At 49.5% G+C, this 26,872-nt stretch overlaps 1 protein-coding gene and 1 pseudogene across 2 annotated transcripts; both read left to right on the top strand.

The window, feature by feature from the left end:
• Positions 1 to 1,466: 1,466 nt before the first annotated feature.
• LOC124514383 (60S ribosomal protein L27a-like) lies at positions 1,467 to 1,912 on the top strand (annotated as a pseudogene).
• A 5,581-nt stretch (positions 1,913 to 7,493) lies between these two features.
• On the top strand, positions 7,494 to 11,483 carry IFI6 (interferon alpha inducible protein 6). Of its 2 annotated transcripts, none has more exons than XM_047084770.1 (5): positions 7,494 to 7,574; positions 8,713 to 8,808; positions 9,149 to 9,235; positions 9,315 to 9,464; positions 11,262 to 11,483. In XM_047084770.1, the coding sequence occupies exons 2-5, from the start codon at positions 8,739 to 8,741 to the stop codon at positions 11,375 to 11,377; spliced, it is 423 nt and encodes a 140-aa protein (XP_046940726.1). In that variant the 5' UTR covers positions 7,494 to 7,574; positions 8,713 to 8,738; the 3' UTR covers positions 11,378 to 11,483. The 2 variants fall into 2 exon arrangements, with proteins under 2 accessions (XP_046940726.1, XP_046940727.1); XM_047084771.1 differs by lacking the exon at positions 7,494 to 7,574 and adding an exon at positions 8,250 to 8,427.
• Positions 11,484 to 26,872: the final 15,389 nt, after the last annotated feature.

Raw genomic sequence — 26,872 nt, forward strand, 5'->3', positions numbered from 1 at the left:
GCTCTGGCTTGCCCAGAAACAGCCCAGTGGAATGAGTTCACACGATTCCAAAGCTCAGACTGTTAGGACCCTGTTCATGACCATGAGACTAGACAATGAAAAATGAAAAATTGCTGAGAGGTGAATTCCTCCCTATCCTTCCTTCTTATGGACTATTCTAAGACATGGTGGCTCTGTGTGACCTCTTTGAAGAGATCCCACGTGACTGAACAACTGGCTTTGATTTTTGTGGGACCCTGGCCAGCGAAGTGATGCGCTAGCTTGTATTTCTTTCCTTCCTTCTCCGTTTCACTTCTCCTTTCCCCTGGCTTTGGGGATTGCAACTCCCAAGAAAGCATTAGCATACAACCTTCAATTCAGGCTTCAATTCATTTTCTAGGGAACATAGGCTGACATTTAGTACCAGAAGAGGTCCTAGAAAAAAGGCCTTCAGAGTGTGAGTCTGTGGTGGTTCTTCTCACTTATGTGAAGGCAGTAGGGATCTCATTGCTGGTAGCATGTGCAGTGGTACTAACCTTGGCTTTCAGTGGGCATCACAGTTATGAAAGCTTTCTCTTGTGGTGAAGGAAAGAGTAGGTAGAAAACTACATCCAGGATCAGGCAGGTGATAAGTGGCATGGTTGCAAAGAAGTCTAAATGTGCAACTTTAGCCCACCTCCTATGTCAGAGTCAAGGTCCTGACAAGGAAAGAGTAGGACCCTGACACCCGGGATAGGGACATTAGGGTAGACAAATCTAAGAGCCTTTATCTCGTAAATTCTCCTGAGTTTTCCTGGGTGGGAGAGCCACCCCTGCCCTCTTGCCAAGGAAGAACAATTTCCCCTTTCCTTGAGACTATGCAATAATTTCACATGAAGCAGGTACCTCATAAGATGACATTTATTCTCCTCAAAACCTGCTCCCATTACCTCCTCAAATAACTAGGGTCAGTTCCTGGCAAATCCTGAGTGGGAAAACTTAAGTCCAGACCTGGGAAAAATAAGCTGCACATCAGAGGAATCGAAAGACCTAGCTAATATATGTAGGAGGGATCTTGGGGGTTTTGGACATGGCAGTGAGGGGCAGCATGGCAGAATAGAAGACTGGCTAATAAGGAACACATCATCATGGACCACTGTCCCGTAACTCAGGCTTCAATATATTTTTTAAAGATTTTATTTTGAAGTAATCTCTACAACCAATATGGGGCTTAAACCCGTAAGGGTGAGTTCAAGAGTTACATGTTCCACCAACTGAGCCAACCAGTGCCCCTCAGCCTTCAATAATCTTGCAAGGATAGCTAGACCTGGTCTCTGGTAGATAGTTTCCAAAGATGGTCACCATCAATTCCTTCCCTTCCTCAATATACACGCCACTCCTCACATCAAGAGACGGAGTCTGTTTTCCTCTTCTCCTTGAACTTGGATTGGCCTTGTAACCTGCCTTAACTAACAGAATATGGCAGCTCATTCGTCTGGGCTGCCAATATGCCATCCAGACTGAGGAAGACCCGGAAACTTCGGGGCCATGTGAGCCATGGCCATGGCCACATCAGCAAGCACCAGAAACACCCAGGAGGCCAGGGTCATGCTGGTGGCATGCATCATGACAGGATCAACCTTGACAAATATCACCCAGGCTACTTTGGAAAAGTTGGTAGGAGGCTTCACCACTTAGAGAGGAACCAGAGCTTCCGCCCAACTGTCAACCTTGATAAACTGTGGACCTTGGTCCTTGAGCAGACATACCCATGTCTGCCAAAAACAAGACAGGAGCTGGTCCTTGCATCGATGTGGTGCGATCGGGCTACTACAGAGTTTTGGGAAAGGACAAGCTCCCCAAACAGCCCGTCTTCGTGAAGGCCAAATTCTTCAGTAGAAGAGCCAAGGAGAAGATTAAAGGTGTGGAGGGCACCTGTGTCCTGGGAACTTAAAGCCACAACAGAGGGAGGTTCATTAAATACTAACAAGTGCTTTTCAAAGAGAGAGAGAGAGCGAGAGAGAGAGAATATGGTAGAAGTGACACTGTTCTCGTTCCAGACCTAAGGTTTAAGAAGATCAGCAGTTCCCATTTCCTCCCTCTTAGAAGCCAGCCACCATGTATGTAAGAAGTCCAACCACACTGAGACCCTCATACTGTGAGGGAGTACAAGCCAGCCATGTGGAGACACCATATTAAGAGAGATAACTGACCAGTCCCTGGGTGTTCCATCCATTCCAGTTGAAGTGCTATTTGTGTAAGTGAAAAGGACACCTTGGATATTTCTTCTCCCACAAAGACCTGCAAACACCACATGAAGCATATGGACACCCAACTAAGCCTAACCCAGACTGCAGAATTGTGAGAAATGATAAATTGCTGTTGTTCTACGTCTTTAAGGGGTTTTTGGGGGGGGTTGTTATTCAGCAAGAAATAATTGAAATATGGTTTAATACTTTGCAAGGGCTGTTCCATAAAGCAGGATGATGGCTTACAACAAATGAGGTCAAGATGCTAGGACTTCCATGGTAGAGTGCTTAAGAAGAGGTCAGAAAGTTCAGGGAGAGGGGTGCCTGGCTGGCTCAGTCAGAAGAGCATGCTACTCTTGAGCATGAGTTCAAGCCCTACGTTGGATGTAGAGATTACTTAGACAAATAAAACTTAAAAAAAAGAAAGAAAGAAATTTCAAGGAGGTGGGAATGAAAGATCTAAGAGCTCAGCACCTGACTATGTTCTCTAGAAGGGCCCAGAGGACACTCTCTTTACTAAGGCAATAAGGGGTTCACTGAGAAAGGGGACAGCAGCATCTCTGAGTAGCTCAGTGGTGTCTGTCTTCAGTAGGCTGAGAAGAAGAGTAGGAGATGATGCCGTGGAACTGGGATCCCTAGTATCAATAGTCATGTTGGGATTCCAGAATGGCAAATGTGGCATCCAAGGCCAGGTCAATATGATTTCTATCATGCAGCAAGCTCAAAGTGACAATGAGGGTGCCCTGATCTGCAGGGACCTATGGCAAATTGACTATGGGGAGGGATGGAGGGATGGACAGCTGACTGGGTAGCCCTCTCTCTCTCTCTCTACACACACACACACACACACACATATATGTGTATACACATACATATATATGATTTTGTTTTATTTTTTGAGAGAGAGAGAGAGAAAGTAGGGGAGGGGCAGAGAGGAAAGAATCTCAAGCAGGCTCCATGCTCAGCATGGAGCTGGACACAGAGCTCGATCCCACAACCCTGGGATCATGACCTGAGCTGAAATCAAGAGTCAGATACTCAACTGACTGAGCCACCCAGGCGCCCTTCTATTTTGTTTTGTTTATTTATTTGTTTTGTTTACATGTTTATTTTTGAGAGAGCACAAGCGGGGGAGGGGCAGAGAGAGAGGGACAGAGGATCCAAAGTAGACTCTGCACTGACAGCAGCAAGCCCGATGTGGGGCTCGAACTCATAAGCCATGAGATCGTGACCTGAGCTGAAGTTGGACACTCAACCAACTGAGCCACCCAGGTGCCCCCTTTCGATTTTATTTTTTTAAGTTTATTTATTTGTTTGTTTATTTATTTATTTATTTGAGAGAGAGAGAGCAGGGGAGGGACAGAGAGAGGGAAAGAGAGACAATCCCAAGCAGGCTCTGCAATGTCAGTGCAGAGCCTGATATGGAGCTTGAACTCACAAACCGTGAGATCATGACCTGAGCCAAAGTTAGACGCTTTAACTGACTGAGACACCCAGGCACCCCTCCTTCGATTTTATTTTTAAGTAATCTGTACAGACTGGGTAATTCTCAGTATCTATCTATCTTTCTATTTATATCTAATTTTTAAGTAATCTCTACATCCAACATGGGGCTTGAACTTACAACCCCAAGATCAAGAGTCGCATGCTCTACCGACTGAGCCAGAGAGATGTCAATTTTTCATTAAAAAAAAAAAAATCAAGACCTGGGGAGCCTAGATGGCTCACCTGGTTACGTGTCCAGCTCTTGATTTCAGCTCAGGTCATGATCTCGTGATTCGTGAGATCAAGTCCCACGTTGGGCTCTATACTCACAGTGCAGAGCCTGCTTGGGATTCTCTCTCTCCCTCTCTCTGCCTCTCCCTGATGTGTGCACTCTCTCTCTCTCTCTCTCAAAATAAATTAATTAATTTAAAAAAAATCAAGAGCTGAGGCGCCTGGATGGCTCATTCAGGTTGAGCATGCGACTCTTAACCGGTTCAGGTCATGGTCCCGGGGTCATGGGCTTGAGCCCTGCGTCTGGCTCCCTCCTAAGCATGAAACTTCTTAAGATTTTCTCTCTCCTTCTCTCTCTACCCCCCTCCCCTGTTTGTGCTCTCTCTCTCTCTCTCTAAAAAAAAAAAAAAAAAAAAAAAAAGGAATAGTAAAAAAAAATCGAGAGCAATCAAGACCTGATAAGCAGAAGACTGACATTAATTCCACAATGGAAAATCACGGTCCCTCATCCAGATCCTAGATCTAAGTTCACAGCATCAGAACCCCTTGACTATAGAAGAGGCCTTGCCCCATTAAGGAACAACTCTGAAGTGAGTCATACCATAGTTACATATAGTAAATGTTCCTCCAATCCTTCCTCAAAGGGATCTGCTTCCACTTGCCAGGGTGATTGTGCGTTAGGAGAAGAAGAATGTTCAGAATTTTCAAAGATCGTTAAAGACACGGAGTCTGCGCTGACACAGAAACTAGGAGACACAGAGCACCAACATAGCTTTCTGGCTAGAGTAGGAACGAAGAGAGGCCAGGTGATAGATGGAGTTTAGCTTACATCCAGTAGATTACACGATCCTGCAGGTACAATGTGGCTGGAGGCACCTGTGGTAGAAAACGTTTCCATAGGGAGTTTATGGGAGTTCAAAAAGGAGAGCTGCAGTGAGGACTCCTGAGGTTCTGGAGTAAGGACATACTACTCACCATGGTCCATTTGAACAAAAAGGTCCATTTTCCCCCCACTTTTTTTTATATCTATTTTTGAGAGAGATAAAGAGACAGACCATGATGGGTGAGGGGCAGAGAGAGAGGGAGACACAGAATCCAAAGCAGGTTCCAGGCTCTGAGCTGTCAGAACAGAGCCCGACTCAGGGCTCGAATTCACAAACCGAACCATGAGATCATGACCTGAGCCGAAGTTGGACCTTTAAGCGACTAAGCCACCCAGGCGCCCCTCCCCCACTTTTTTCTATTATTTACTTTTTTTTTTTAATTTACATCCAAGTCAGTTAACATAATGAACAAAAAGGTCCTGATCACACTGGGCCCCAATGTGATCTCTGGATGCCGGGTAGCTGTATGTCTTCAGCTAGATGTTATCAGACAGGCAGAGCAGCAATCCCGTATGATGAAGGTGGTAAATTCAGGGCTGGGCTCATAGGGTTCAGAAGACACAAGTAAATCAAATGAATAGACAGCTCAGACTCCCATGGCATCTAACTCTGTTGATCTGACACCTCTCTTTTAACCCATACCTATGGTCTCGTGAAGGGTTCCCTGCAACCAATTTATAAAAGAGGAAAGAAGTCGGGCACCTGGGTGGCTCAGTTGGTTGAGCGCCTGACCTCTGGTTTCAGCTCAGGTCATGATCTCACGATATGTGAGTTCAAGCCCCACATAGGGTTCTGTGCAGCTCAGAGCCTGCTTGGGATTCTCTCTCCCTCTCTCTCTCTCTCTGCCCCTTCCCCCGTTTACGCTCTCTCTCTCTCTCTCTCTCTCTCTCTCTCGATAAATGAATAAACCTTAAAAAAATCTTTTTAATAAAAAAAAAGAGGAAAGGGGCGCCTGGGTGGCTCAATTGGTTAAGCGTCCAACTTCAGCTCAGATCATGATCTCATAGTTCCTGAGTTCCAGCCCCGCGTCGGGCTCTGTGCTCACAGCTCAGAGCCTGGAGCCTGCTTCAGACTCTGTGTCCCCCTCTCTCTCTGCCCCAGTCCCACTCGTGTTCTGTCTCTCTCTGTCTTAAAAGTAAATAAAACATTTAAAAAAATTTTTTAAAAAAGAGGAAAGAAGTCAAACCCATTTCACAGATAGGTCAGTATGATATTTTAGCACCAGCTGGGAATGGACTACTCTGTTACAGCCCCATTTGGGGTAGCCTTGGACGGTGGCAAATCCTCTCAGGGGCCAAACTATGAGCAGCATACTCTGTAGTCCCCCTTTTGTATGGAGGAAGAGGTGGACTGAGGTGCAGACAGACACTAATTCCTAACAAGTGGCAAATGGCTTAGCTAGTTGGTCAAGGGCATGGAAAAAGCAAGATTAGAATTTCGAAGGAAAACAGGTCTGGGTAAGGGGCATACAGATGGACTCATACAAGCAGGCACGAGACATGCAGATCTTTGTGTCTCATATTAATGCTCACCAGAGACCATCTACTGCAAAGGAGGCTGTCCAGCCAGATGGTCATATGTCCCGTATTGTGGATGTCAGCCAGTCTCTAAATTTAGCAACTCTATTGCTTTGCAAAAGACTCGTAAAAGAATGGCCATGGTGGCAAAGATGGAGGTTATGATTGGACCCTCCAACTTGGGCTCCCTCTCAGCGAAGTTAATCTAGCAACTACCAGCAAATAGCCAACGGTAGGGAGCAGTGTAGCAACAAAAGTCAGGGAGAACAGCTAGCCATCTGGTGGCAGGTCAGTTATATCAGCACCCCGACCCGTTCCACTTTGGGGAAGGCAATGGTTCATCCTTACTAGAACTGTTATGTACTTGGAGTGCTTGGGTGGCTCAGTCGGTTGGGTGGCTGACTTCGGCTTAGGTCATGATCTCATGGTTCCTGGGTTCGAGCCCTGCGTCGGGCTCTGTGCTGATGGTTCGGTGCCTGGAGCCTGCTTTGGAATCTGTGACTCCCCCTCTCTCTCTGTCCCCTTCCCAGCTCATGCTCTGTCTCTGTCTCTCAAAAATAAATAAAACGTTAAGAAAATTTTTAGAATTGTTATGTACTCCAACCATAGGTTGTATTTGTTACCCATAGTGCTTCTACAGGCATTACTAACCAAAGGTTCAAAGAATACACGGAATCGAGTGATTTCATTTCCACAAGCTTTAATCTCTTCCTCTGCAGAATGAGGATTATAAACAATAGATACTTCACAGGATTGTTGTGGCATAGGAAAAAGATCACGTATATAGAGCATTTTACACAGGCCCTGGCATGCAGAAAGTTCCCAATAAATGGTAGGCATAATTATGAATTGAATTGAATTGAATTGTGAAAGGCTTCTGCGCCCCAAGAGGAGCTGGTGTTCCGGCTTCACTAAGCCCAGCAGGACCATGGATTCCGCTCTAGCATGATCTGCTTTGAATACTCTCAGCTATTCAGAAAATCCCTGGCTTGAATTACATGTTTCTGTTAATGGATACGGTAGAGATTCTGTCACTGAGCAGAGCTGGAGGAAAAGAGAAAAGAAACTACAGAATGAGTGCAGGAAATGGAAAGTCTGACAAGGATTGGTTGGTTGCCTGGGGAGGAGAGGAGGCAGTCCAAATGTGATTATAAAGAGCCAGCCTTCAGCCCCAGAGCTATAACCTCACTGCTGTTCCCATCTACCATCAGGCTCCGGGAAGGAAGATTCCTCCTCTCCCCTCCTCCAAGGTAAACCCAAAAGCCAGGAAGTATGGATGTCAGATGCCAAACCTCTGCCAGGCTGTCTGCCTGTGAGCCTTATGCCCCGAGAGCCACGATACCCATTCTTCAGGGAGGCTATACCCCTGGGTCCCTTGTAGTGCCCTGGGCTAAGACTGGTCTGAGGAGGTGGGTTGGGGCTTTTAGGGGGTTGGGGTGCCAAACCCCAGACTTAGGTTATAGGCACCAAGGCAGCAGTCTACGGCCTTAACCCTGGCACTTCACTTCTTTGGGCTTTAGCTTGTCATCTGTAAAATGGAGATCAAGCTACCTTGCCTGCCCAAAGGACGGGACTGTGTCTGAAACCCCTTTAACGCAGGATCTAACGTGACAGTGAGTTTATCTTTGAGGGCAGATGAAGGTATCTGGAGTGGTTGTTAAAAGCGTGGGTTTGGGGGGGCACTTGGGTGGCTCAGTCACTTAAGCTCAGACTTCGGCTCAGGTTAGTGAGTTCGAGCCCCGCATTAGGCTCTCGGCTGTCAACGCAGAGCCTGCTTGCCATCCTGTCTCCCTCTGTCTGCCCCTTCCCTCCCCTTTTTCTCAAAAATAAACATTTTTAAAAAGTGTGGGTTTGGGCATTAGTCAAGTGTGGGTTTGAATCCTGACTGCCACTTCCTAGCTGGTCAGACTTAGGAATGTTACTTGACTTCACCCGGTTTCAACTTCCTTATCTATAACACATGGTTGAGAACAATGGCATGTATTTCAAGGGATTCTTACGGGTGTAATTGACCTCGTGCCATAAAGTGGGAAGTCCTCAATATATGGGAGGTTGTTCTTAATTCGAGGAAAAGGCACTGAACGGACAAAGATCACATTGGAGGTGAGTTTGGGGGCATACGCCTTTTCCTATTCTGTGCTACGATGGAAAGAGCATGAGGTTTGAACTCGACAGTCTTGAGTGCTTGTCTAGGCGGCAACTATTTGCTGCGTGACTGTTGTTGGCAGGAGGAAACCGAAAGCCCGCGGCTCCTCAAGGGGGTCCTGGGCTCAGTCCAGAGCACCTTGCTGCTTTTTATGGACTCCTCCACGAATAGAAAGGGAAAACAACCACGCGGGTCCAAAAGGACTCTGGAGACTCATCTCCCCACCCCCTTCTCTGGGCCAGTGACAAAGCCTGCGCGCGGCGCCACCATGCGGCGGAAGGCGGTATCGCTCTTCTTGTGCCACCTGCTACTCTTCGCCTGCGGCGGGGTGGAGGCAGGTAAGCATCCTGGCGCAAGGGAGGGCTGTGAGATAAACACACCGAGAGTTTCGGAAGCCCGGCGTAGACTTTCGGGAACCCTGGCTCCGGGACGAGAAGGGCTGTGACAGTGGACAGCTCCAGGTCACTGTAGCCAGAGTCCCAGGTTCGACTCCTTACGTATCAATTCCTCCATTCCACCCAAGTGTGCTCAGTGCCAGTTATGTGCCAGGCACCGCGCCTTGGATGAAGTCTCTTCCCTTCGGCGAGGCTCCCCGAAATGGAAGGATGGGGTGGTGCTGAGCACCAGGCACAGTACAGGGAACCCTGCTCCGCGTTCCACTCTGTCCCCTCCCGATAGGCAAAAGAAGACAGGCAAAAGAAGAGCGCTCGGAGGACGGCGGCTCCGGGGTCTGGGGCGCCCTGACCTACATGGCTGTCGGAGGAGGTGGGTCCAGAGGGCGGAAAGCTCCGGAAGGTGGGGGCCCCTGCTGCGGGCGCTCCCTCACCGCCTCGCCTTCCTCCAGGGCTCCTGGCCGCGGGGCTGCCCGTTCTGGGCTTCACGAGCACGGGCATCGCCGCCAACTCTGTGGCCGCCTGGTTGATGAGCTGCTCCGCGGTGGCGAACGGGGGCGGTGTGCCCGCGGGGGGGCTGGTGGCCGTGCTGCAGAGCCTCGGTGAGTGGGCGACCGGGCCCGCGGGCGGGGATGCCAGGGCCAGGTGACTCCATGAGCCGGGTGTCCTTACCATCTCCGTCATGCAGTGGGGAAACCGAGGCAACGAGGGATTACGTAATTTACTCAAATGCTCCCCGTCAGTTGGCACCAAAGCCGGGATTCGAACCTAGTCGGGCTCCTCGCTCTTCGCCACCAAAGCGGGGTGCCTCACTGATGCTTTGGCCAGATCACAACAAGCCTCAGCTTCCTCATCTGTTAACGGGGATGACCATCCTCAGTGTAACATTTTACGAATCTGCTCAAACTCAGAGAGCCAGAGTGGCAAAGAGAGGTGGCAGAGAGGGGCGCCTGGCCGGGCGCGGTCGGTGGATATGCATCTCTTGATCCGGGGTTGTGAGTTCCAGCCCCACACTGGGTGTAGAGATTACCTAAAAATAAAATAAATCTTAGGGGCGCCTGGGTGGCTCAGTCGGTTAAGTGTGGGGCTTCGGCTCAGGTCACCATCTGACCATTAGTTGGTTCCAGCCGCGCCTGTGGGGCTCTGTCCTGACAGCTCGGAGCCTGGAGCCTGCTTCGGATTCTGTGTCTCCCTCTCTCTCTGCTCCTCTCCTGCTCATGCTCAATCTCTCTCTTTTAAAAATAAATAAACATTAAAAAAAGAGAAAAGAAAAGAGGAAAGAAAGGTGGAGTGACCCACTCAATTCAATCTCATACCAACCCTGGTCTTGAACTGTATTTCCTGAACACCATGAAAGGAAAAGCTAGAGTTCAGAATGACCCTTCTGAAAGAATGTGCATTGGGGTGCCTGGCTGGCTCAGTCAAGGGATCATGAGACTCTTGATCTCGGGTCGTGAGTTTGAGGCCCACGTTGGGTATAGAGATCATCAAAAATTTTTTTAAATTAAAAAACATGTGCATTTACTTCTCTCTTTCTCTCCTCCACTCCTTTCTTTTTCATTGCTTCCTTCCATCTCTCTCTCTCTCTCTCTCTCTCTGAGGCCTCAAAATCTTGGAGAAAAGTTGCCCCTGACCCTGACTCCCCTCTGCCTTCCTGAACCTTCCATCTGCTCTCAATTCTGGATGACAAAAGCTCAGAGAACCAGCCCAGAAGAATAGAGCCCTTCTCAGAGGGGGCAGAAGGGAAGCCACACCCCAACAGTGGGGGAGGTAGGGTGGGGGCAAGGCTAGGAACAGTCAGGTGCTCGCACTCATGCACATCACAGGGTTGTGACCACGATGAAATCTCTTACTTGTGAACCCCCAGCCCCCACAGGGAGGTCTCCACAAAGGCGGCTGTTATTAGCATTATTAATAACACTGTGTGTTCACCACAGACGTGAAAAGATGAGCTGTTACCTGCGTATTTTTCTTTCTTTTTTTTAATTTTTAGTTTTTAAACGTTTTTATTTATTTTTGGGATACAGCACGAGCAGGGGAGGGGCGGAGAGAGAGGGAGGCAGAGGATCTGAAGCCGGCTCTGCACTGACAGCAGAGAGCCCAATGAGGGCTCGAACTCACGAACCGTGAGATCGTGGCCTGAGCCAGGAGTGGATGCTTAACCGACTGAGCCACCCAGGCACCCCTGTGTATTTTTCTTCTATGGAACACGTCTCTGATTTGAGACGGCAAGTCAAGGGGGAAATAGGATTCACTTTGCAGAACTCCTGTCCCCTCTCGGGGCCTCTGTTTCTCTAACTGGAAATAAAGAGGTTGGGCTTAACTAATGATTTCCAGACCTTTGGATTCCCAGGCCTCGTGCCTGGGCCCCAAGTGACCTGACTATATTTGCTTTACAGGGGCTAGTGGTGGCAGTGCCCTCATGGGCAAGATTGGTGCCTTTCTGGGCTACACTGTCCACAAACTCCTTGAAAACAGCCGGGAGAAGGAGGAGGAAGTGGAGGAGGAGGAGTAGGCGGAGGCTCCCAGGAAACCCTTCCTTCCAATTGTAGTCGAGAGCTTTCTGTCACGCTCATCAATGACCTAAGTGGAAAAGCAGAATAAAATCCTGTCAGAAAACACTCTGTCGTTCTGTGAGTCTCCCAACAAGATCTGGCTCCAATTTGCCTCATCCGCACACCTCCAAACCCCTTTCTCCCCTCAAGCCAACCGCAGCTCCCGGAACACCACCAGGTGGCTTTGTCTCCGGGCCTCAGCACATGCTGTTCTCTCTGCCTAGAATGTCCTTCTGAAGCTCGTAACCCAGCTCAGACATCCCCTCCTCTGGGATTCCTTCCCAGCAGAGCCTCCTGCCACAGCGTGAACACTCAGGCTCAATTTCACAGGGTGCCTGGGGAGGCAGAGCTCAGTCTGTTCTCAGTGGGAGAAGCTTCCAGCTACTTTTCTGACGAGGCAGAGATGGAGAAGCTGGATCTCCATTCTCTGAAGAAGCGCTAGGTGGAGAATATAGGCCAGACCTTTGCCTCGGGGAAGTGTGTGACAGCAGCTTTTCGAGGGACCTCGGCAAGGTCTTCTTCCCTCCAAGATAAAGTGGGATAAAGTGGACAGTTGGCATACGGAGGCTTTACACCCTCTGGGTGGGAAAGGAAGGCCAGACCAGACCTAGGGGGGAGATCTGAAGTTAGCGAGTCCTGTCCAGGGGAACCTGGGTGCCTGGACCCAGGTAGGGGGAGGCCAAAGAGGCCCTCGAAATCAAGTGGCAGTGAGGACAGAAGGGTCCCAGCCCTGGTTCTGGTTTATGAGTGGGCACACCAGCTGCCAGGCCAGACTGGCCTCCCTGGGAGGTCCGCATCCCTGGGAAGCCGTCACGTGCGAACCACGACATCTTGTCACAAAAGGGCCACGTAGGCTGTCCTCAGGCCTCCCCCAGCTCGCCCCACTTATAACCCAGAAACTCATCTTCAATTAGCAATGTGTGTGGGTGGGCGGGGAAGAGGTCCCCTCCTGTCTGCTCCTGCCCCCAGATCTAACGCCATCTGGGCAGATGGCAATTGTCTGCCCCAGCTGGCTTGCCCCAGGCCCCGAGAAGCACTGCTCGTGGAAAAGGCACACAGGTAGTAGAGGCACCAGCCGCTCCACACACACTCTCCGTGGTTTGTGTCCCAGAGCGAAAGCTGGGCTGGGTCCCCTGATACTTACCATAGGACCTCTGCGGAGTCCCGCCTCGGCTGGGGCCGTCCACAGACGGGTAGACAGCGGACTTCTGCCTACAGAGGAAGGCGGGGTCTCAAGCATCACACTCTACTGAAGCCTGCACCCCAGTTTGTCTATAAGGTTGATATCCCAGAGACATGAATGTGTGTCCCTCAACACTTTCGGGGAGAGTGCTGTCTCTAATTTGTCTCTTCTCCCCAATGCCTGGGACAGGCCTCGTATAGGTGCTAATAGATGTGGGTAGAATTGAACCTGAGGTCAGTCCTTCCATCTGCCTGTCTGTCCCATCACCCTCACCAGATCTCATGGGGAGGATGACTGGACCTCTTGTTCTTTCCCTTGGGGACCCTTGATAATACTCACTGTCACTCCCATGGAGGCCTGGGGATGAGGGGCCTGACCCCCTTTTAACACTGTGGTCTGAGTAAACCCAGGCCCCTAACCTTTTACTCAGCATTTTCCAGCATAGATGAGGCTGGGGTTTTCACATAAGGCAGTGAAGCATAGTAGCTAGGAATTCCCTCTGGAGTCCTACAGACCTAACACGAGTTCCGTCACATCGTGCGACTCAGTTTCCTCCTTTGCAAGATTAGAGCAGAAAGCAGAGAGGAAATAGCCAAATAACAACCAGGAACTAGATCATGTGATTTTGGGGGGTCAGGGTTTACTTTCTGGAACTCACAGACCCTGTTCTTCCTTTCTCCCAAGTGTTGGCGCCCTGCCCCCAGGAGCATACACACACACACACACACACACACACACACACACAATTATTCCCTTGGCATCTTATTGCCTTGAACAGCATCAAGGCCAGAGAGAGACAGCTCTGCCCCCAGGATTTCAGATTTGAGGCCTCAGCACTTCTCAGGCTGAATGACACTGAAAATTACCCATCTCTAAGGGGACACTCTTCTTACCACAAGATCCCACGGGTCTGTGCAGGATAACTCCTTGCTTTCATTCTGCGGGCATTTCCTGGGCACTCAGTCTGTATCAGGCACTGTGCCAGCTGCTGAGAACACTGTGGTGAAAGAGACCCAGTTCCTACCTCCTTGGAGCCCACAGTGCACAAACTAGGAGCCCCCCCAAAGTATCCATGGACTCCTTCTCCCTCCCTGTCACCACCTCCTTGCCCCTGTCTCCTCTCACCCATCCTGGCCCTTGTTAGCCATCATGGACCGCCATTATCCTGTCTACAACGTGTGAGGCAGAATGATGAACACAAACCCGAATTCATTAATGGCAGCAAGTCAGGAGATGCTAATGCACTTTTAGACCCCTCCTTGGCAATGGCCTTCAGAGAGACAAAAAGCTGAGTCCCGGCCCAGCAACAGGGTGGGGGCGCCTCCGGCAGCTTACTTGCCCTCTCTGAGTCTTAGCTTCCTTGCTTTTAAAACAAGGGGGCTCAGATATTATGATCTCTGAGGTCCTTCCTGGCCTAAAACTGCTGAGTCTGAAGCACATGCTTCGGAATCCTCTCGGTCCTGTCTGATCCAGGCCCTCTGAGAGTGGATTTTATTTTTAGAAGCTGCCAAAAGCCACCTTGTGGTGCCAACTCTGGTGACTAAGGTGGGTGATGGTGTCGAGGATGCCATGTTTGGTCACAAATGAGGGTGACTAGAAACCAGCAGGGCAGATCCTCACTCTGGGACCACACCCTGAGGCAAGTCCAAAAATAGATCCCATCTGTGTGGCTGACTTTATGGAAAACAGCATTGAGGTCCTCTGTCCTCATCATTTCTCTCTGGGCCTCAGTGTCATAGTCTGTGAAATGGAGGAGGGGAGCAGTGAGACTCTCATCTGGACCTAGAATGTCTTTCCCAAGCGCTCAAGTTGGAGGTGTCTTTCTCTTTAATAAATTAATAAAATCCGTAGGGCTTTCTTTTATTCGTTAAGGGCTTTCCTGGCCCGGTCGGTACCCTGGAAAGTCCCCTCACTCCCTGTAGGAGCCGACCTCCTACCATCCCATGGTGCTATGTGCGGCTATGGCCACCAGGTGGCAGTACAGTCCTACCCTGAATCTCCCTCTGCCTGCATCATCCTTGAGCCGCTCCCCAATTACCAACAGCTCTCCCTGGGGCGGACGGCACCATGGATGCCGAAGACCAAAGTGAATCAGACGTTGCCCCTGCTTTACAGAAGGAGCTCCTGAAGCTCACGGGAATGGTCAGTCCTGAGGATCCCTGCAGGGCCTGCTTCTCCTCTCCCTTGCAGGCCCTTAGTCCTCCAAGGCTGGGATCTCCAAACTCCCGAGCACAGCATTCAGGACCCTCTACAGTCAGGTCTCACCTCCAGGTCTACAGCCTGTGCTTCCAGACCTGGGCCACAGAGATTGAAAGGAAATGAAAAGAACAGTCCACACAAGGAAATGAAAAGAACAGTCTCCTTGACTGGGTAGCAGAGAATGATGCCAGGTACAGGGCATCTCTGGACTCAGCCTTGAAGGGGGCCTGGGCCAGCAAAGGGCCTGGGTCAGCGGTAGCTGGAGGGAGCTGAAGCAGAGGAGGCCTGTGGCTTCCTGTGAAGAACTAAAGAGCCACTTCCTTTAAGCAGATGGCTGTGGGGGAGGGGCAGAAGATAAGGGAGTGTGGGCTTCCTGGCTCAGGCAGAAAAAAATAGGGGCCCCAGAAAGGGTCCATGAAGAGGCCCAGAGCAGCCTTCTATTTCCCTTCCTTCTGAGGTCTCCGTGGAGCAAACAGTGCAGACAGGTAGGGTCACACCCTTATCATGTGCTATGAAGCCACTGAGAAGAGAGTCAAGTTAGGGGCAGGTTCATTTGTATAAGGCCAATAAAGAAATGGAGGCTTGATTACTCCAAGAAGCAGGCCCAAGCACTCAGCCCCAAGTCCAAGAACCGAGCCCCAGAGCCCAGTCCCAGACCTCCAGATCCAAGGTTTTACATTTATAACTCATTTAATCCTGACAACAATCCTCTGGGGTGTTATTAGAATCCACATTTTATAAATGAAGAAATCAAGGCAGAGAGAGGTTAAATGACTTCCCTAAAATAAACAGCTAGCAAGTGGCAGGGGCAGGATTTGAATCTCGACAGTCTCTCTAGAACAGTACTTGGCACCCAGAGAAGACTGTATAAATAATTGTCCAATGAAGGTACTTAATCTTAATCTTCCTCGGTCCCACCCATCCGCCTGCACTCAATCCAGCAACCAGGCAGCCTGTAGATCCTATCTCCTAATTATTTCTTGAGTCTGTTCACGACTCTCCACCCACATGGCCCCCCTCTCATCATCTAGTTCAGGCCTAGAGGACACCTACAAGGTCTTCCTAATGGGTCTCCCAGTGTCCACTCTTGTCTATTATCCACACAGAGCAAGGAAGATCTTAAAACAAAGCGAGAAAAAGTGACCCCCCCCACCCCCCGCCCCTTCCAGCTTTAAGCCCATCACACTTAAAATACAATTCTACTCTCTTACTCTGGTCTTCAAGGTCTGGAATCATCTGTTCCTCCAAAGCTCCAGAGTCTTCTCTCACCTCGCTTTCCCTCCCCCAACTCTTTTCCAGCCATGCCGGCCTCTTTTTCCTTTCCAGAACCCTCTAAGTGCCTGCCAACCTCAATGCCTTTCCACAAGCTCTTCCCTCTGCCTGGAACACTTTTGTTGCTTCAGGAGTCAGCTCGAACGTAACTTCTCCAGAGACCCGAGCCCCCAATCTAAATTAAACACTCCGTTATCCCAGCAGCCTGTACCTTATGTTCCTAGAATGGATCACGATTGTAATAAAAGCATGATTGGTATAAGCATTTGTTACTGTCAGACTTCTTCACTAGCCTCCGAGCTCCGTGAACACAAGCACAAGGTTCCTCGTTATTTATCACCAGCACCCAGCTCAGCTCCTGGCACCCAGGAGGTGCCCAGTAGCTATGGTTGAGTGGATGGTCCAGATGGATGGACAGACGGATGGATGGGTGGTTGAAGAGCGATTCAGGGAATAAGCACATTTTAAAATTAGGAAACTGTTTACCCTGACTGTATTTCTCAGGGCAGGTATAATGTGTGCGATTCACATGGCGGTTGTTTTCACCCTTCGAGAGCCCACAACCACTGCCCGCTCCCAAGACCTTTCCCAGGTAAGGCCACCGGGCGGGGCTTCCTGGGCAGCCGCGTGACGTCATAGGGGAGGCGTGCCCGGAGTACGCCTCTGCTTCCTGATTGGTTGGCGCGGGGCGGCGGCAGCCACCCTCTGCGCCGCTGCCGTCGGGAGTAGCTGCGCTGGGAGCGCAGGAAGGCGGAGGAGTGAGCCGAGGCGTCCCCGTAGACGGCCACAAGGCTGCGTCGCAGCAGCGGCGCCAGCTTCAGCGCGCCGGGGTACCCCGGGGCCCGTTCACGTCGCTCCGAGCGTTTGGCGAGGCTCGCGCCATTATGCGGGGAGAGGGGATCTGTGTCTAGACCGCTCCCCGCAGCGGGCGGGGCAGATAGTGTGGCCAAGCCTAGGGGCGCCCACTGGAGCGCAACTATTTCAGGCCTCAGACCTCAGAGAGGAAAGTCCCAGAAACACAGCCCCGCCGTCCTCTCACTCTCCTGGACACGCCCCCCCCCCCTTAAACGCAGACCCGAAAGTGCTGCACGACGAGGTTTCCAGCCCTAGCTCTGCATGACCTGGCACAAGAGTCATGCCATCTGCACCTCAGTCTGCTCATCTGCAAAATGAAGCTGTGCTTGCAGTCAGTGATGTGGTGTATGCGGTGCCTAGCACCGGACTGGCACATACTAGGTGCTTTGCAGATACTAGCTTCCTTATCCCTGACCCTGACCTTGCCATAGTTTTGCTCTGTGGTCTGGAGCGATTTCATTGAACCTCCGTCCGGGGGGCCTCACTTCCGCATCTTGTGATGAGAGACTGTCCTTCCAGCCCCTGTGGTCTGAGAGCTAAGATTTACTGAGTCATTGAATCAGTGATGAGCTGAGACCAGACCTCACTCACCTCCAGGTGTCACTTTTCTAGGTGGTTCCTCTGACAAATGAACTTCCTCATCCTCCTTGAGATGCCTCTGAGGTCGTGCCTAAGAGAGCTGGACTTCCCCAGAGCTTCTGCGGGGTCTTAGGGGGTCTGCAGGGACCTTAAAGGGCATCCCAGACAACCTTCCTCAACGTTTCTACTGACTGGGGTTGGGTCACCACCACTACCCCCCTCCAATCACCATGTAAAACCCTTTGGGGACTGCCGATGGCCTTCAGGCAAGTCAGCAAGACCCACAAGGCCATACCTGGGTCTCTAGTCTCAGTCACACCTCCTCCCCCTCTCCCAGCCTGGCTGTAGTCAGATTGATCTCCTCTCAGCCGTCTTTCCTCTTCTCTGGGTGTTTGCACAGGTGATTCCCTCTCTGCCCCATCTTCTTTCACCTGGCTCACTCCTCATTCATGTCCCTCATGGGACAGAGTGGATCCTGACCCCTAAGATGGGTCCCCTTTTAGATGAGGACTTGTGACTTCTGACATCATCCAGCTCGGCCACTGCCCTTCGCTTCCTACCCTCCTGTCATGCTAAACTTTCAGCTCCTTGAAAATGCAGGGCTTTCGCCTGCCTTCAGGCATTGCACCTGCTGTTCTCTCAGACCTAAACATGCTTCTCTTCCCTACTTTACTCATATTTGTCCTTCAGCTCTCAGAAGTCCTTGGCCAGCCCCTACCATACCAAGTACCCACTTTCTTGCCCCTCTCTAATGTCCATTGATGAGTGATTCCTTGCCCAGTGCTTGTCCAGTCTCTGCTTACATACCTCAGAGACAGGGAGCTCACGACGATTGAAGCCGCCTACTCCATCTGCCCCATAGAAGGCCTCCAATTCCTGCCCACCCCCAACCAGTGCTCAAGAGATTCCCTGGAACTGAGGCCCAGAGTGAACAAGTACTTTGAGATACTTGGTGAAGAGCCAGGGACGATCCAGCTGTCCTAAGGGCTCTTGCGGGCTCACCTGGCCCTAACAGGGCACATAGGTATCAGCACTGGCCAGGTCCCACATAGTCTAGATCCATTTGTAGGCCTGGGACTTGAGATGCTGTCACAACTCATGTTCCCTTTCACCTAGGAGCAGTGGATCACCCTCCTGGGGACAGGGACACCAGCACCCTGGTCTGGGTGGGGGAAGGTCAGGAAGGAAGCACTTTCAGGTAGCATTGGACCCCTATTGCTTCATTCAACTGCACGCCAGCCCTGTAAGGGAGAGATGCTGTCCTCAGTTTACAGATGCACAAACTGAGGTTTCTGGACAGATGCAATTTACTTAAAGTCACACAGTGAGATAGTGGCAAGGCCAAGATGTATTTCAAAGCCCAACCTCTTTCCTCCGTCCCTTAGTTTGGTGCCTCTCATCTACCTGCTGCGCTCTGAGGCCCATTCTGCTCAAAGCATCGTAAAGTCCTGAAGGGCCCCATTCTCCTGTTCCCTACAGCTGGGTCCTACCCCCAGTGGGGCATCAGTAGCTGTGCCTGAGCAGCAGCTCGGGGCTGGCTGAATGCCAGGAGTCACCTCCTCCTTCTGCCCTTGGTCACTCCCCAAAACTGCAGAGGAACCCAGACCAAAATTAGGCAGTGGCCAAGGAGGTGTCTTATAGACACCAAGCCCCGGAAACTGGGCTGAGCCACTTATTTGCTGTGTGACCTTGGGTGAATTCCTTTCCTTCTCGAAGCCTCAATTTATCATCTGTGAAGAGGACAAATTATCCCTTCCCAGGGCCTCAGTGTGCTAGAATTAAGGAAAGCTGCTCTCTCTCCCAGGCTACCTCACCCTTGAACCCTCTCACCTTGAGAAAGAGAGCCCCCCTCCAGGGTCCCTGTGGTAGCAAAACTCGAGCATAAACTGCACATAGCCTGTCCTTGATGGGGGTCATAGATCCTGGGCTGGGTGGACACCAGCTTGGGAGGACTAGCTTTCCTGGCTTCTGCCCCCTTCAGCCTCCAACCCTGCTGGGGAGCTGGCTCCGTCATCACATCTGCTCCCTCCACTGTCTGTGGCCTTTGCAGAGCCATTCCCCAGGGGACTCTGCCTCTCCTGCCTCCTCCAATCTATCCTCCCCGCCTTCTTCCTCCCACAAATGTTTACCCATGCCTACTCAGTGCATAGATCACTGAATAAGCTCCGTGCCTGTCCTTGTAAAGCTCAGTTTAGTGGGGGAGACGGACAAGGAAATTGAGTTACAATCCACTCACCCATCCCAAATTCTATTGCCCCCCCCCCCCCGCTGCTGCCCTCACCTGTACAGTCTGTTCTCCACACAGCAGCCTGAGCCATCCTGTTAAAAGAGAGGTCAGAACATGTCACTATGCTGCTCAGTCCCCTCCCATAGCTCCCCATCTCAAAGGAAAAGCCAGCGTCCTTGCTGTGACCTGCAAGGCCTCTGCACGATCTACCTCATCGCCTCCCACTCTCCCCTCCGAGCTCCCCATTCCAGGGGCACCGGCTGCCTTGTTGTTTTTCAACATGCCAAGCATGCTCCTGGCTCAGGCCTTTGCATTTGTCCTTGGTCCTGCTGGGACTGTCTCCCCCCAGGTATCCCTGTGGCCTCCATCCCCTCGCGAAGGTGTATCCACCTCCCCGGGGGAGCCCTCCCTGGCTGCCCATCGAAATACTACTCCCTACATGCCTTCTGTCCTTTTATCTGCTTTGTTGTTTTTCTTGGCACGACCACGTGACATGTAAGTATTGTTTTTTTTTTAATGTTTGTTTGTTTTTGAGAGAGAGAGAGAGAGAGAGAGAGAGAGAGAGAGTGGGAGGGAGACACAGAATCTGAAGCAGGCTCCAGGCTCCAAGCTGTCAGCACAGAACCCGATGCGGGGCTTGAACCCACGAACCGCGAGATCATGACCTGAGCCGAACTCGGGCACTTAACTGACTGAGTCCCCCGGGGAACCCCGACACATGAATACTGTTTATTGTCTGTTCCCCTACAGAGTATAAGTCCTATGAGATCTCCTGAGGTTCCCCACCCTCAGGAAAAAAAAAAAAAAAGGGAAAAGAATACCAAGAAACTTTTCAGGGTGTGGGGGAAGAGGACACCACTAACTTAACTACTATAGGTAATATTTAAAGCGTCAGTAATTAAACCAATTTGATTTGGGTGCAGGAGGAGACAAGCAGACCGAGGGACTGAAGTAGACTGTCCAGAAATAGACTCAATGGACAGTTATTTAGTATTTGATAGAGGCGGCGTCTCAAAGTGGAGAATGGACACTAGTAAACAGTGTTAGGACAACTAGGTAGCCAACTGGAAAAAAAAAATTAGATCTGTATGTCACATTGAGTACCTCACTGAGGATAACTTCCAAAGGGATCAAAGATTTAAATGTTAAAAAAAAAAAACCCACTATAATCTCATAGTGGGAAAAGTCTAACCGTGACTCAAACCCAAAAAGTCATAAAAAAGGATTGGCTAAAGTCAGCTACATAAAAATCAAAAACTTTCACAAGCTAAAACACAACAAAGCAAGTCATGAGACAAATGACAAGCTAGAGGAAAATATTTGCAACTCGGATCATAGACAAAGGATCATCTCTCTAATTGATAAAGCATTTTTGGAAATTCGTTAAAAGGACAGGGGCACCTGGCGGACTCAGTCGGTTAAGCGTGGGACTTCTGCTCGGGTCGTGATCTTGCGGCCTGTGAGTTCGAGCCTCACGTCGGGCTCTGTGCTGACAGCTCGGAGTCTGAAGCCTGCTTCAGATTCTGTCTTCTTCTCTCTGCTCCTCCCCCACTCTAGCTCTGTCTTTCTCTGTCTCGCAAAAATGAATAAATGTTAAAAAAAATAAATAAATAATTAAAAAATAATAAAAGGAGCAACAACCTAATAGAAACAGGCGTAGGATATGAATTGACAGTTCCCAGAAAAGCAAATAGAAATGGCTTCTCAACATGTGAAAAGAAGCTCAAACTCAGAAGAAATGAAAATCTGGGAAACCACAGTGGGATACCATTCCTTATCAGTCTGGCAAAAAATCTCAAAGTTTAGGGCTGCCTGGGTGGCTCACTCGGTTGAGCCTCTGAGTCTTGATTTCAGCTCAGGTCATGATCCCCAGGTCTTGGGATGGAGCCCAGCATTGGGCTTGGTGCTGAGTGCGGAGCCTGCTTAAGATTTTCCCTCTCCCTCCCTCTGCCCCTCTCTCCTGCTCTCTCTCTCTCTCTCTCTGTTAAAAAAAAAAAATCCCGAAGTTTAATAATCTAGTCTGTGGCTATTTCTGTAAGGAAACCACACTCTTGTATGTGCTGTCACAGAGTGCTCTCACGCACGTGAATATAAATCGGTACAGGCCCCCAAGAGGGCATTTTGGCAAATTCTATCAAAATTCTAAATGCATCCAGATGTCCTGATTCTGGGAATTTATCCTTCAGATGCGCTTGCACAAGTGAGAAATGAAGTTTGTATAACGTTATTCACTGCAGCACTGTTGACAATAGCAAAAGACTCAAAATAACCCAATTGTCCATTAGTAAGGTGTTGGGTTAGGTAGAGGACAGTCCACCCGTTAACTGGAACACTATGCAACCATGAAAAAGAATGAAGGAGATCTGTGTGTCCTCATAGGGCAAGTTTGCAGGGGACATTACGTTTAAAAAGCAAGGTATGTGGCACCTGGCTGGCTCACTGGGTAGAGCATGCAACTCTTGATCTCAGGGCTGTGAGTTCAAGCTTCACACTGGGTGTAGAACTTTAGTAAGTTCTACTTACTAAAAAATAATAAAAAGTGAAAAATAAAAAGCAAGGTACAGAGAAACATATGTGATATTCCACTGTCTGTAGAAATAGAGTTTTAATATTTTCTTATGTCTCTATATTTGTGACCTTACTGAGTGGCAGCATAACCAGTGATTAAGAGCACAGACTCAGAAGCCAGACTGCCTTAGTTCAAATACACATTCCCGTGCTGTAGTGGGTTGAATAGCGTCCCGCCGAAATTCACGAAATTCACGTCCACCTGGAACGTGTGAATGTGACCTCATTTGGAAATAGAGCCTTTGCGGATCAAGTTAAGGTCATACTTGATTAGGGTGGGCCCTACATCCATCATGACAGGTATCCTTATAAGGAGAGGAATATTTGGACCCAGAGACAGACACACAGTAGAAAATGCCGTGTGAAGACAGAGGCAGAGATTGGAGAGACGCATCTACAAACCAAGGATTGGAAGAAAGTACCTGAAGCTGGAAGAGAGGCATGGGACAAATGCTCCTGAGAGCCTCTAAAAACAATGAACCCTGCTGGCACCTCAATTTTGGATTTCTAACCTCCAGAACCATGAAAGAACAAATTTCTGGGGGCTTCTGGGTGGCTCCTTCAGTTGAGTGTCTGACTTTGGCTCAGGTCACGATCTCCCGGTTTGTGGGTTTGAGCCCCATGTTGGGCTCTGTGCTGACAGCTCAGAGCCAGGAACCTGCTTCAGATTCTGTGTCTCCCTGTCTCCCAGTCCCCCCGCCCCCCTGCTTGTGCACTCTCTCTCTCTCTTTCTCAAAAATACAATAAATAAATAAATAATATATTTTTCTAAAAAAAGAAAAAATTTCTGTTGTTTGAAGCCATCCAGTTCATGGTAATTTGTTATGGTTATAGCAGCCCTAGAGAACTAATATGGTTACAAAAGCTGTGCAATTTGGGGCAATAATTTAGCCTTTCTGTGCCCTAGTTTCCTCATCTGTAAAGTAGGGCTAACAGTACTTAGGTCATAGGGTTGAGTCATAAAGATTAAATGAGATTAAATCTTTTAAAGATAAGAATAAGGTCAGCGACACCTGGGTGGCCCAGTCGGTTAAGCGTCCGACTTCGGCTCAGGTCACGAGCTCACGGTCTGTGAGTTCGAGCCCCACGTTGGGCTCTGTGCTGACAGCTCAGAGCCTGGAGCCTGTTTTGGATTCTGTGTCTCCCCATTTCTCTCTGCCCCTCCCCTGCTCATGCTCTCTCTTGCTCTCAAAAATAAATAAAACATTAAAAAGAATAAAGATAAGAATAAGGTCTGACACATATAAATGTTAACACATAAATGTTAATTACATATATGCTTGTGTTTGTGTAAAGAAGTCTTGGACGATCAAGAAACTAACACATGTGGTTGGTGGAAGGAAGGGAATAAAGCCATGAAGGGGAACAATATTTTGCATTTTGGGGGCTTTTTAATTTTTTTTAGGGAGCGACAGAGAGTAAGGGGAGAGAGAGAGGGTAGAGGGAGAGAGAGGGAGACTCTCAAGCAGGCTCCACGCTCGGTGCAGAGCCTGACGTGGAGCTCAATCCCACGCCCCCAAGATCATGTCCTGAGCCAAAGAAATCAAGAGTCAGGCGCTCAACCGACTGAGCCACCCAGGCGCCTCATAATATATTTTACTCTTTGAACCATATGAATGTATTATCTGTTTAAAAAATAAATTAAGGAGCGCCTGGCTGGCTCAGTCAGTAGAACATGTGACTCTTGATTGCGAGTGCAAGCCCCATGTTGGGCCTAGACCTTACTTTAAAAAATTAAATCAAAAATTATTTTGGGGGCATCTGGTTGGCTCAGTCAGTGGGGTGTGCAACTCTTGATCTTGGGGTTGTGAGTTTGAGCCCCATGCTGGGTGTAGAGATTTCTTAAAAATAAAATCTTTTAAAAGATTATTTTAGGGGCACCTGGGTGGCTCAGTCAGTTTAAACATCTGACTTTGGCTCAGGTCATAATCTTGCGGTTCAAGAGCTCAAGCCCCACGTCCGGCTCTGTGCTGACAGCTCAGAGCCTACAGCCCATTTCAGATTCTGTGTCTCCCTCTCTCTGCCCCTCTCCCACTCTCACTCTGTCTCTCTCTCTGTCTCTCAAAAATAAAGCATTAAAAATTATTTTTAACACAAATCACATTACTCTCCTGCTTGAAAACCCTCCAATGGTTTCCTATCACATTTATAACAAAGTCACATATCATGCTATGGCTGACCAGTGCACACCAGAGTGCAAGCAAATCTCTCCGTTCAGCTCTGGTTCGTGCCCCTCATTCACTCGGACAGGCGGCCTGCTGTTCCCAGAGCCTGCCAGGCACACTCCCACCTCAGGGCCTTTGCACTGGCTGTTCCCTCACTTCATTCAGATGTCTGCTTCAAGTCTCCTCTGCAGAGGCCTTCTCTCACCTAAAAAAATAAAAAAATAAAATCAAAAGCAGCCCTGACTCGCAAATGCCACCATGCACTGTCCCCTTCCCTGCTTTACCTTTCTTCAAAGTATATATCAGCCTCGATATTACATATGCGTTGATTGTCTCCTCCCCCTTCTAAGTTCCAAGACGGGAGAGACTGTGTCTGCCTTGTTCACAGCTCAGCCTGTGGAGCCACCCACAGGGACCACTGTGTCATTTTCTAACTCTAGTAAGGAATCCCAGATCTGCTCCCCCTCTCTGTCGGTAAGTCCCTTCTGCAATCTAGCTGAAATCACTCCTGCTACAATAAAGAATGAATTTCCTCTTAGTTCCCTGGGACCTCTGAGAGAGCAGCTGGGCGACGTTTTCCTATACTGTTTGTTGGTTGTCAGAGATTTGGAGATGGGCCCTCATCATGGAATTTCCAGGTCAGGTTCTCAGGCAGAGGCACACTGGCCAGATGCTTGGCAGGAGAGATTGCTCCTTTATTCGGCTCAGAGGATCTCAGCGGGCCCTGCAGAACTGCCAGCTCCCTAGGACTGTGTCCATCAGGTGATGGGGGACCAGGCACAAGGTGTGGTGGACACAGTTGTGGCAGCTAATAAAGATGGATGAGGGGAGAGATGAACACTTGTGACCTTGACCTCCTTGCTCCCACCTCCCCCTTCTTAATTCATCCATCCGTTTGTTCAGCCTTTCAGAGCAAAAGTCAAGAGCACCAGCTATGTGCCAGACACCCAGCTCTTATCTTCTCTAATGTCATTTTCCCTCTCTGTAAAATGGGTGCCCTCTTTCATGGTCATTGTGAAGATCTAAATGAGCTAATGCACAGAAGGCCCTTAGCATCACCCTTGGCTCCTTGTAAATACTCAATAAATAAACATGTCGTTTTTCAGTGTAACCAGCACTGAGAGATGCCAGCTCTGGGCCAGGCTCTCAAGGGTCCAGTGGAAAAGGCTGATATATAACATACACTTCAAGTAACTGAGTGCAGTGCTTAAGGGCAAGGCGGGGCTGGGAGCTTGTGGTCCATATGCGTTAATGTCTTCTCCCTTCCCCTGGACCTGGAGAACTTATAAATGGGGTGACTTCTGCCGTTTTGCTTTGTCTCTTCCTTCAAACTCGGGGCTGGACCATGTCTCTTCCGTATGTTTCAAATGTTGGCGTTATCTACCCTTTACTCTGCACGGTAATACAATACAACAGGCACTTCACATGCATTAATCTCAGTTCATCATCGAACACAGATTTTGTTAATACCCCCATTTTACAGATCAGGAGGCTGAGCCTTCAGGAGGTTAAGCAACTTGGTCAAGGTCATTCAGCCAATAGATGGCGAAATGAGGATTTGTCTAGTGGCCCACATCAGGATTATGGAGAGAAGGCAGCGTTAGTTCGGGTAGACCCTGAGCCCAACCCAGCTCTACTCATTCACTAGCTATATGACCCTGGGCAAGTCTCTGGAGCTCTCTGGCCTCGGTTTCCCTATCCCTATAAAAGGAAGAGCAACTCTAGGGGCACCTGGGTGGCCCAGTCTGTTACTTAACAGACTCTTGATTTCGGCTCAGGTCCTGATCTCACGGTTCGTGAGTTTGAGCCCCTCGTCAGGCCCTGCACTGACAGTGTAGAGCCTGCTTGGGCTTGTCTCTCTCTTTCTCTCTCTCTCAGCCCCTCCCCCGCTCGTTCTCTCTAAATAAATAAATAAATAAATAAATAAAAATTTGGGGCACCTGGGTGACTCAGTTGGTTGAACCGACTGACTTCGTCTCAGGTCGTGATCTCACAGTTGGTGGGTTTGAGCCCCACGTTGGGCTCGCTGCTGTCAGTGTGGAGCCCACTTCGGGTCTTCTGTCTCCCTCTCTCTCTTCCTGTCCCCCACTCACACTCTTACTCTCAAAAATATTTTTTTCCCACTGCATTTATTGCTAATATTAAAAAAATGTTAAAAAGAAAAAAAAAATTCGTTCTCAGTTCCCCAACGGCTCTCATCCTTCCCTTTTGGCCACACAACCCCTGACCCATTTCCTCAGGGCCAGTTCAAAACTCGCTGCCACTTTCACAGGAAACAACCAGTGCCAGGGATGCAGGGAAGAAGGTTAGACGAAGGCGACAGTACTGTCCAGGTTCCACCCAAAGGTAGGCCGGGTGGAGATTCACAGAATTCAGACGAAAGGGCCGGTGGCCTCACAATGACATA

The sequence above is a fragment of the Lynx rufus genome, unplaced genomic scaffold (assembly GCF_022079265.1).
Source record: "Lynx rufus isolate CCGP_SWC_20201006 ecotype Redwood Valley unplaced genomic scaffold, mLynRuf1.p SCAF_2, whole genome shotgun sequence".
NCBI classification, from domain to species: domain Eukaryota; kingdom Metazoa; phylum Chordata; class Mammalia; order Carnivora; family Felidae; genus Lynx; species Lynx rufus.

Excerpts from the sequence above, each read along its gene's own strand:
- IFI6 (XM_047084770.1), top strand. The coding sequence starts at position 8,739 with ATGCGGCGGAAGGCGGTATCGCTCTTCTTGTGCCACCTGCTACTCTTC. Across the intron at positions 8,809-9,148 it reads CTGCGGCGGGGTGGAGGCAG|GCAAAAGAAGACAGGCAAAA; the intron begins GTAAGCATCCTG and ends CCCTCCCGATAG. Across the intron at positions 9,465-11,261 it reads GGCCGTGCTGCAGAGCCTCG|GGGCTAGTGGTGGCAGTGCC; the intron begins GTGAGTGGGCGA and ends TTTGCTTTACAG.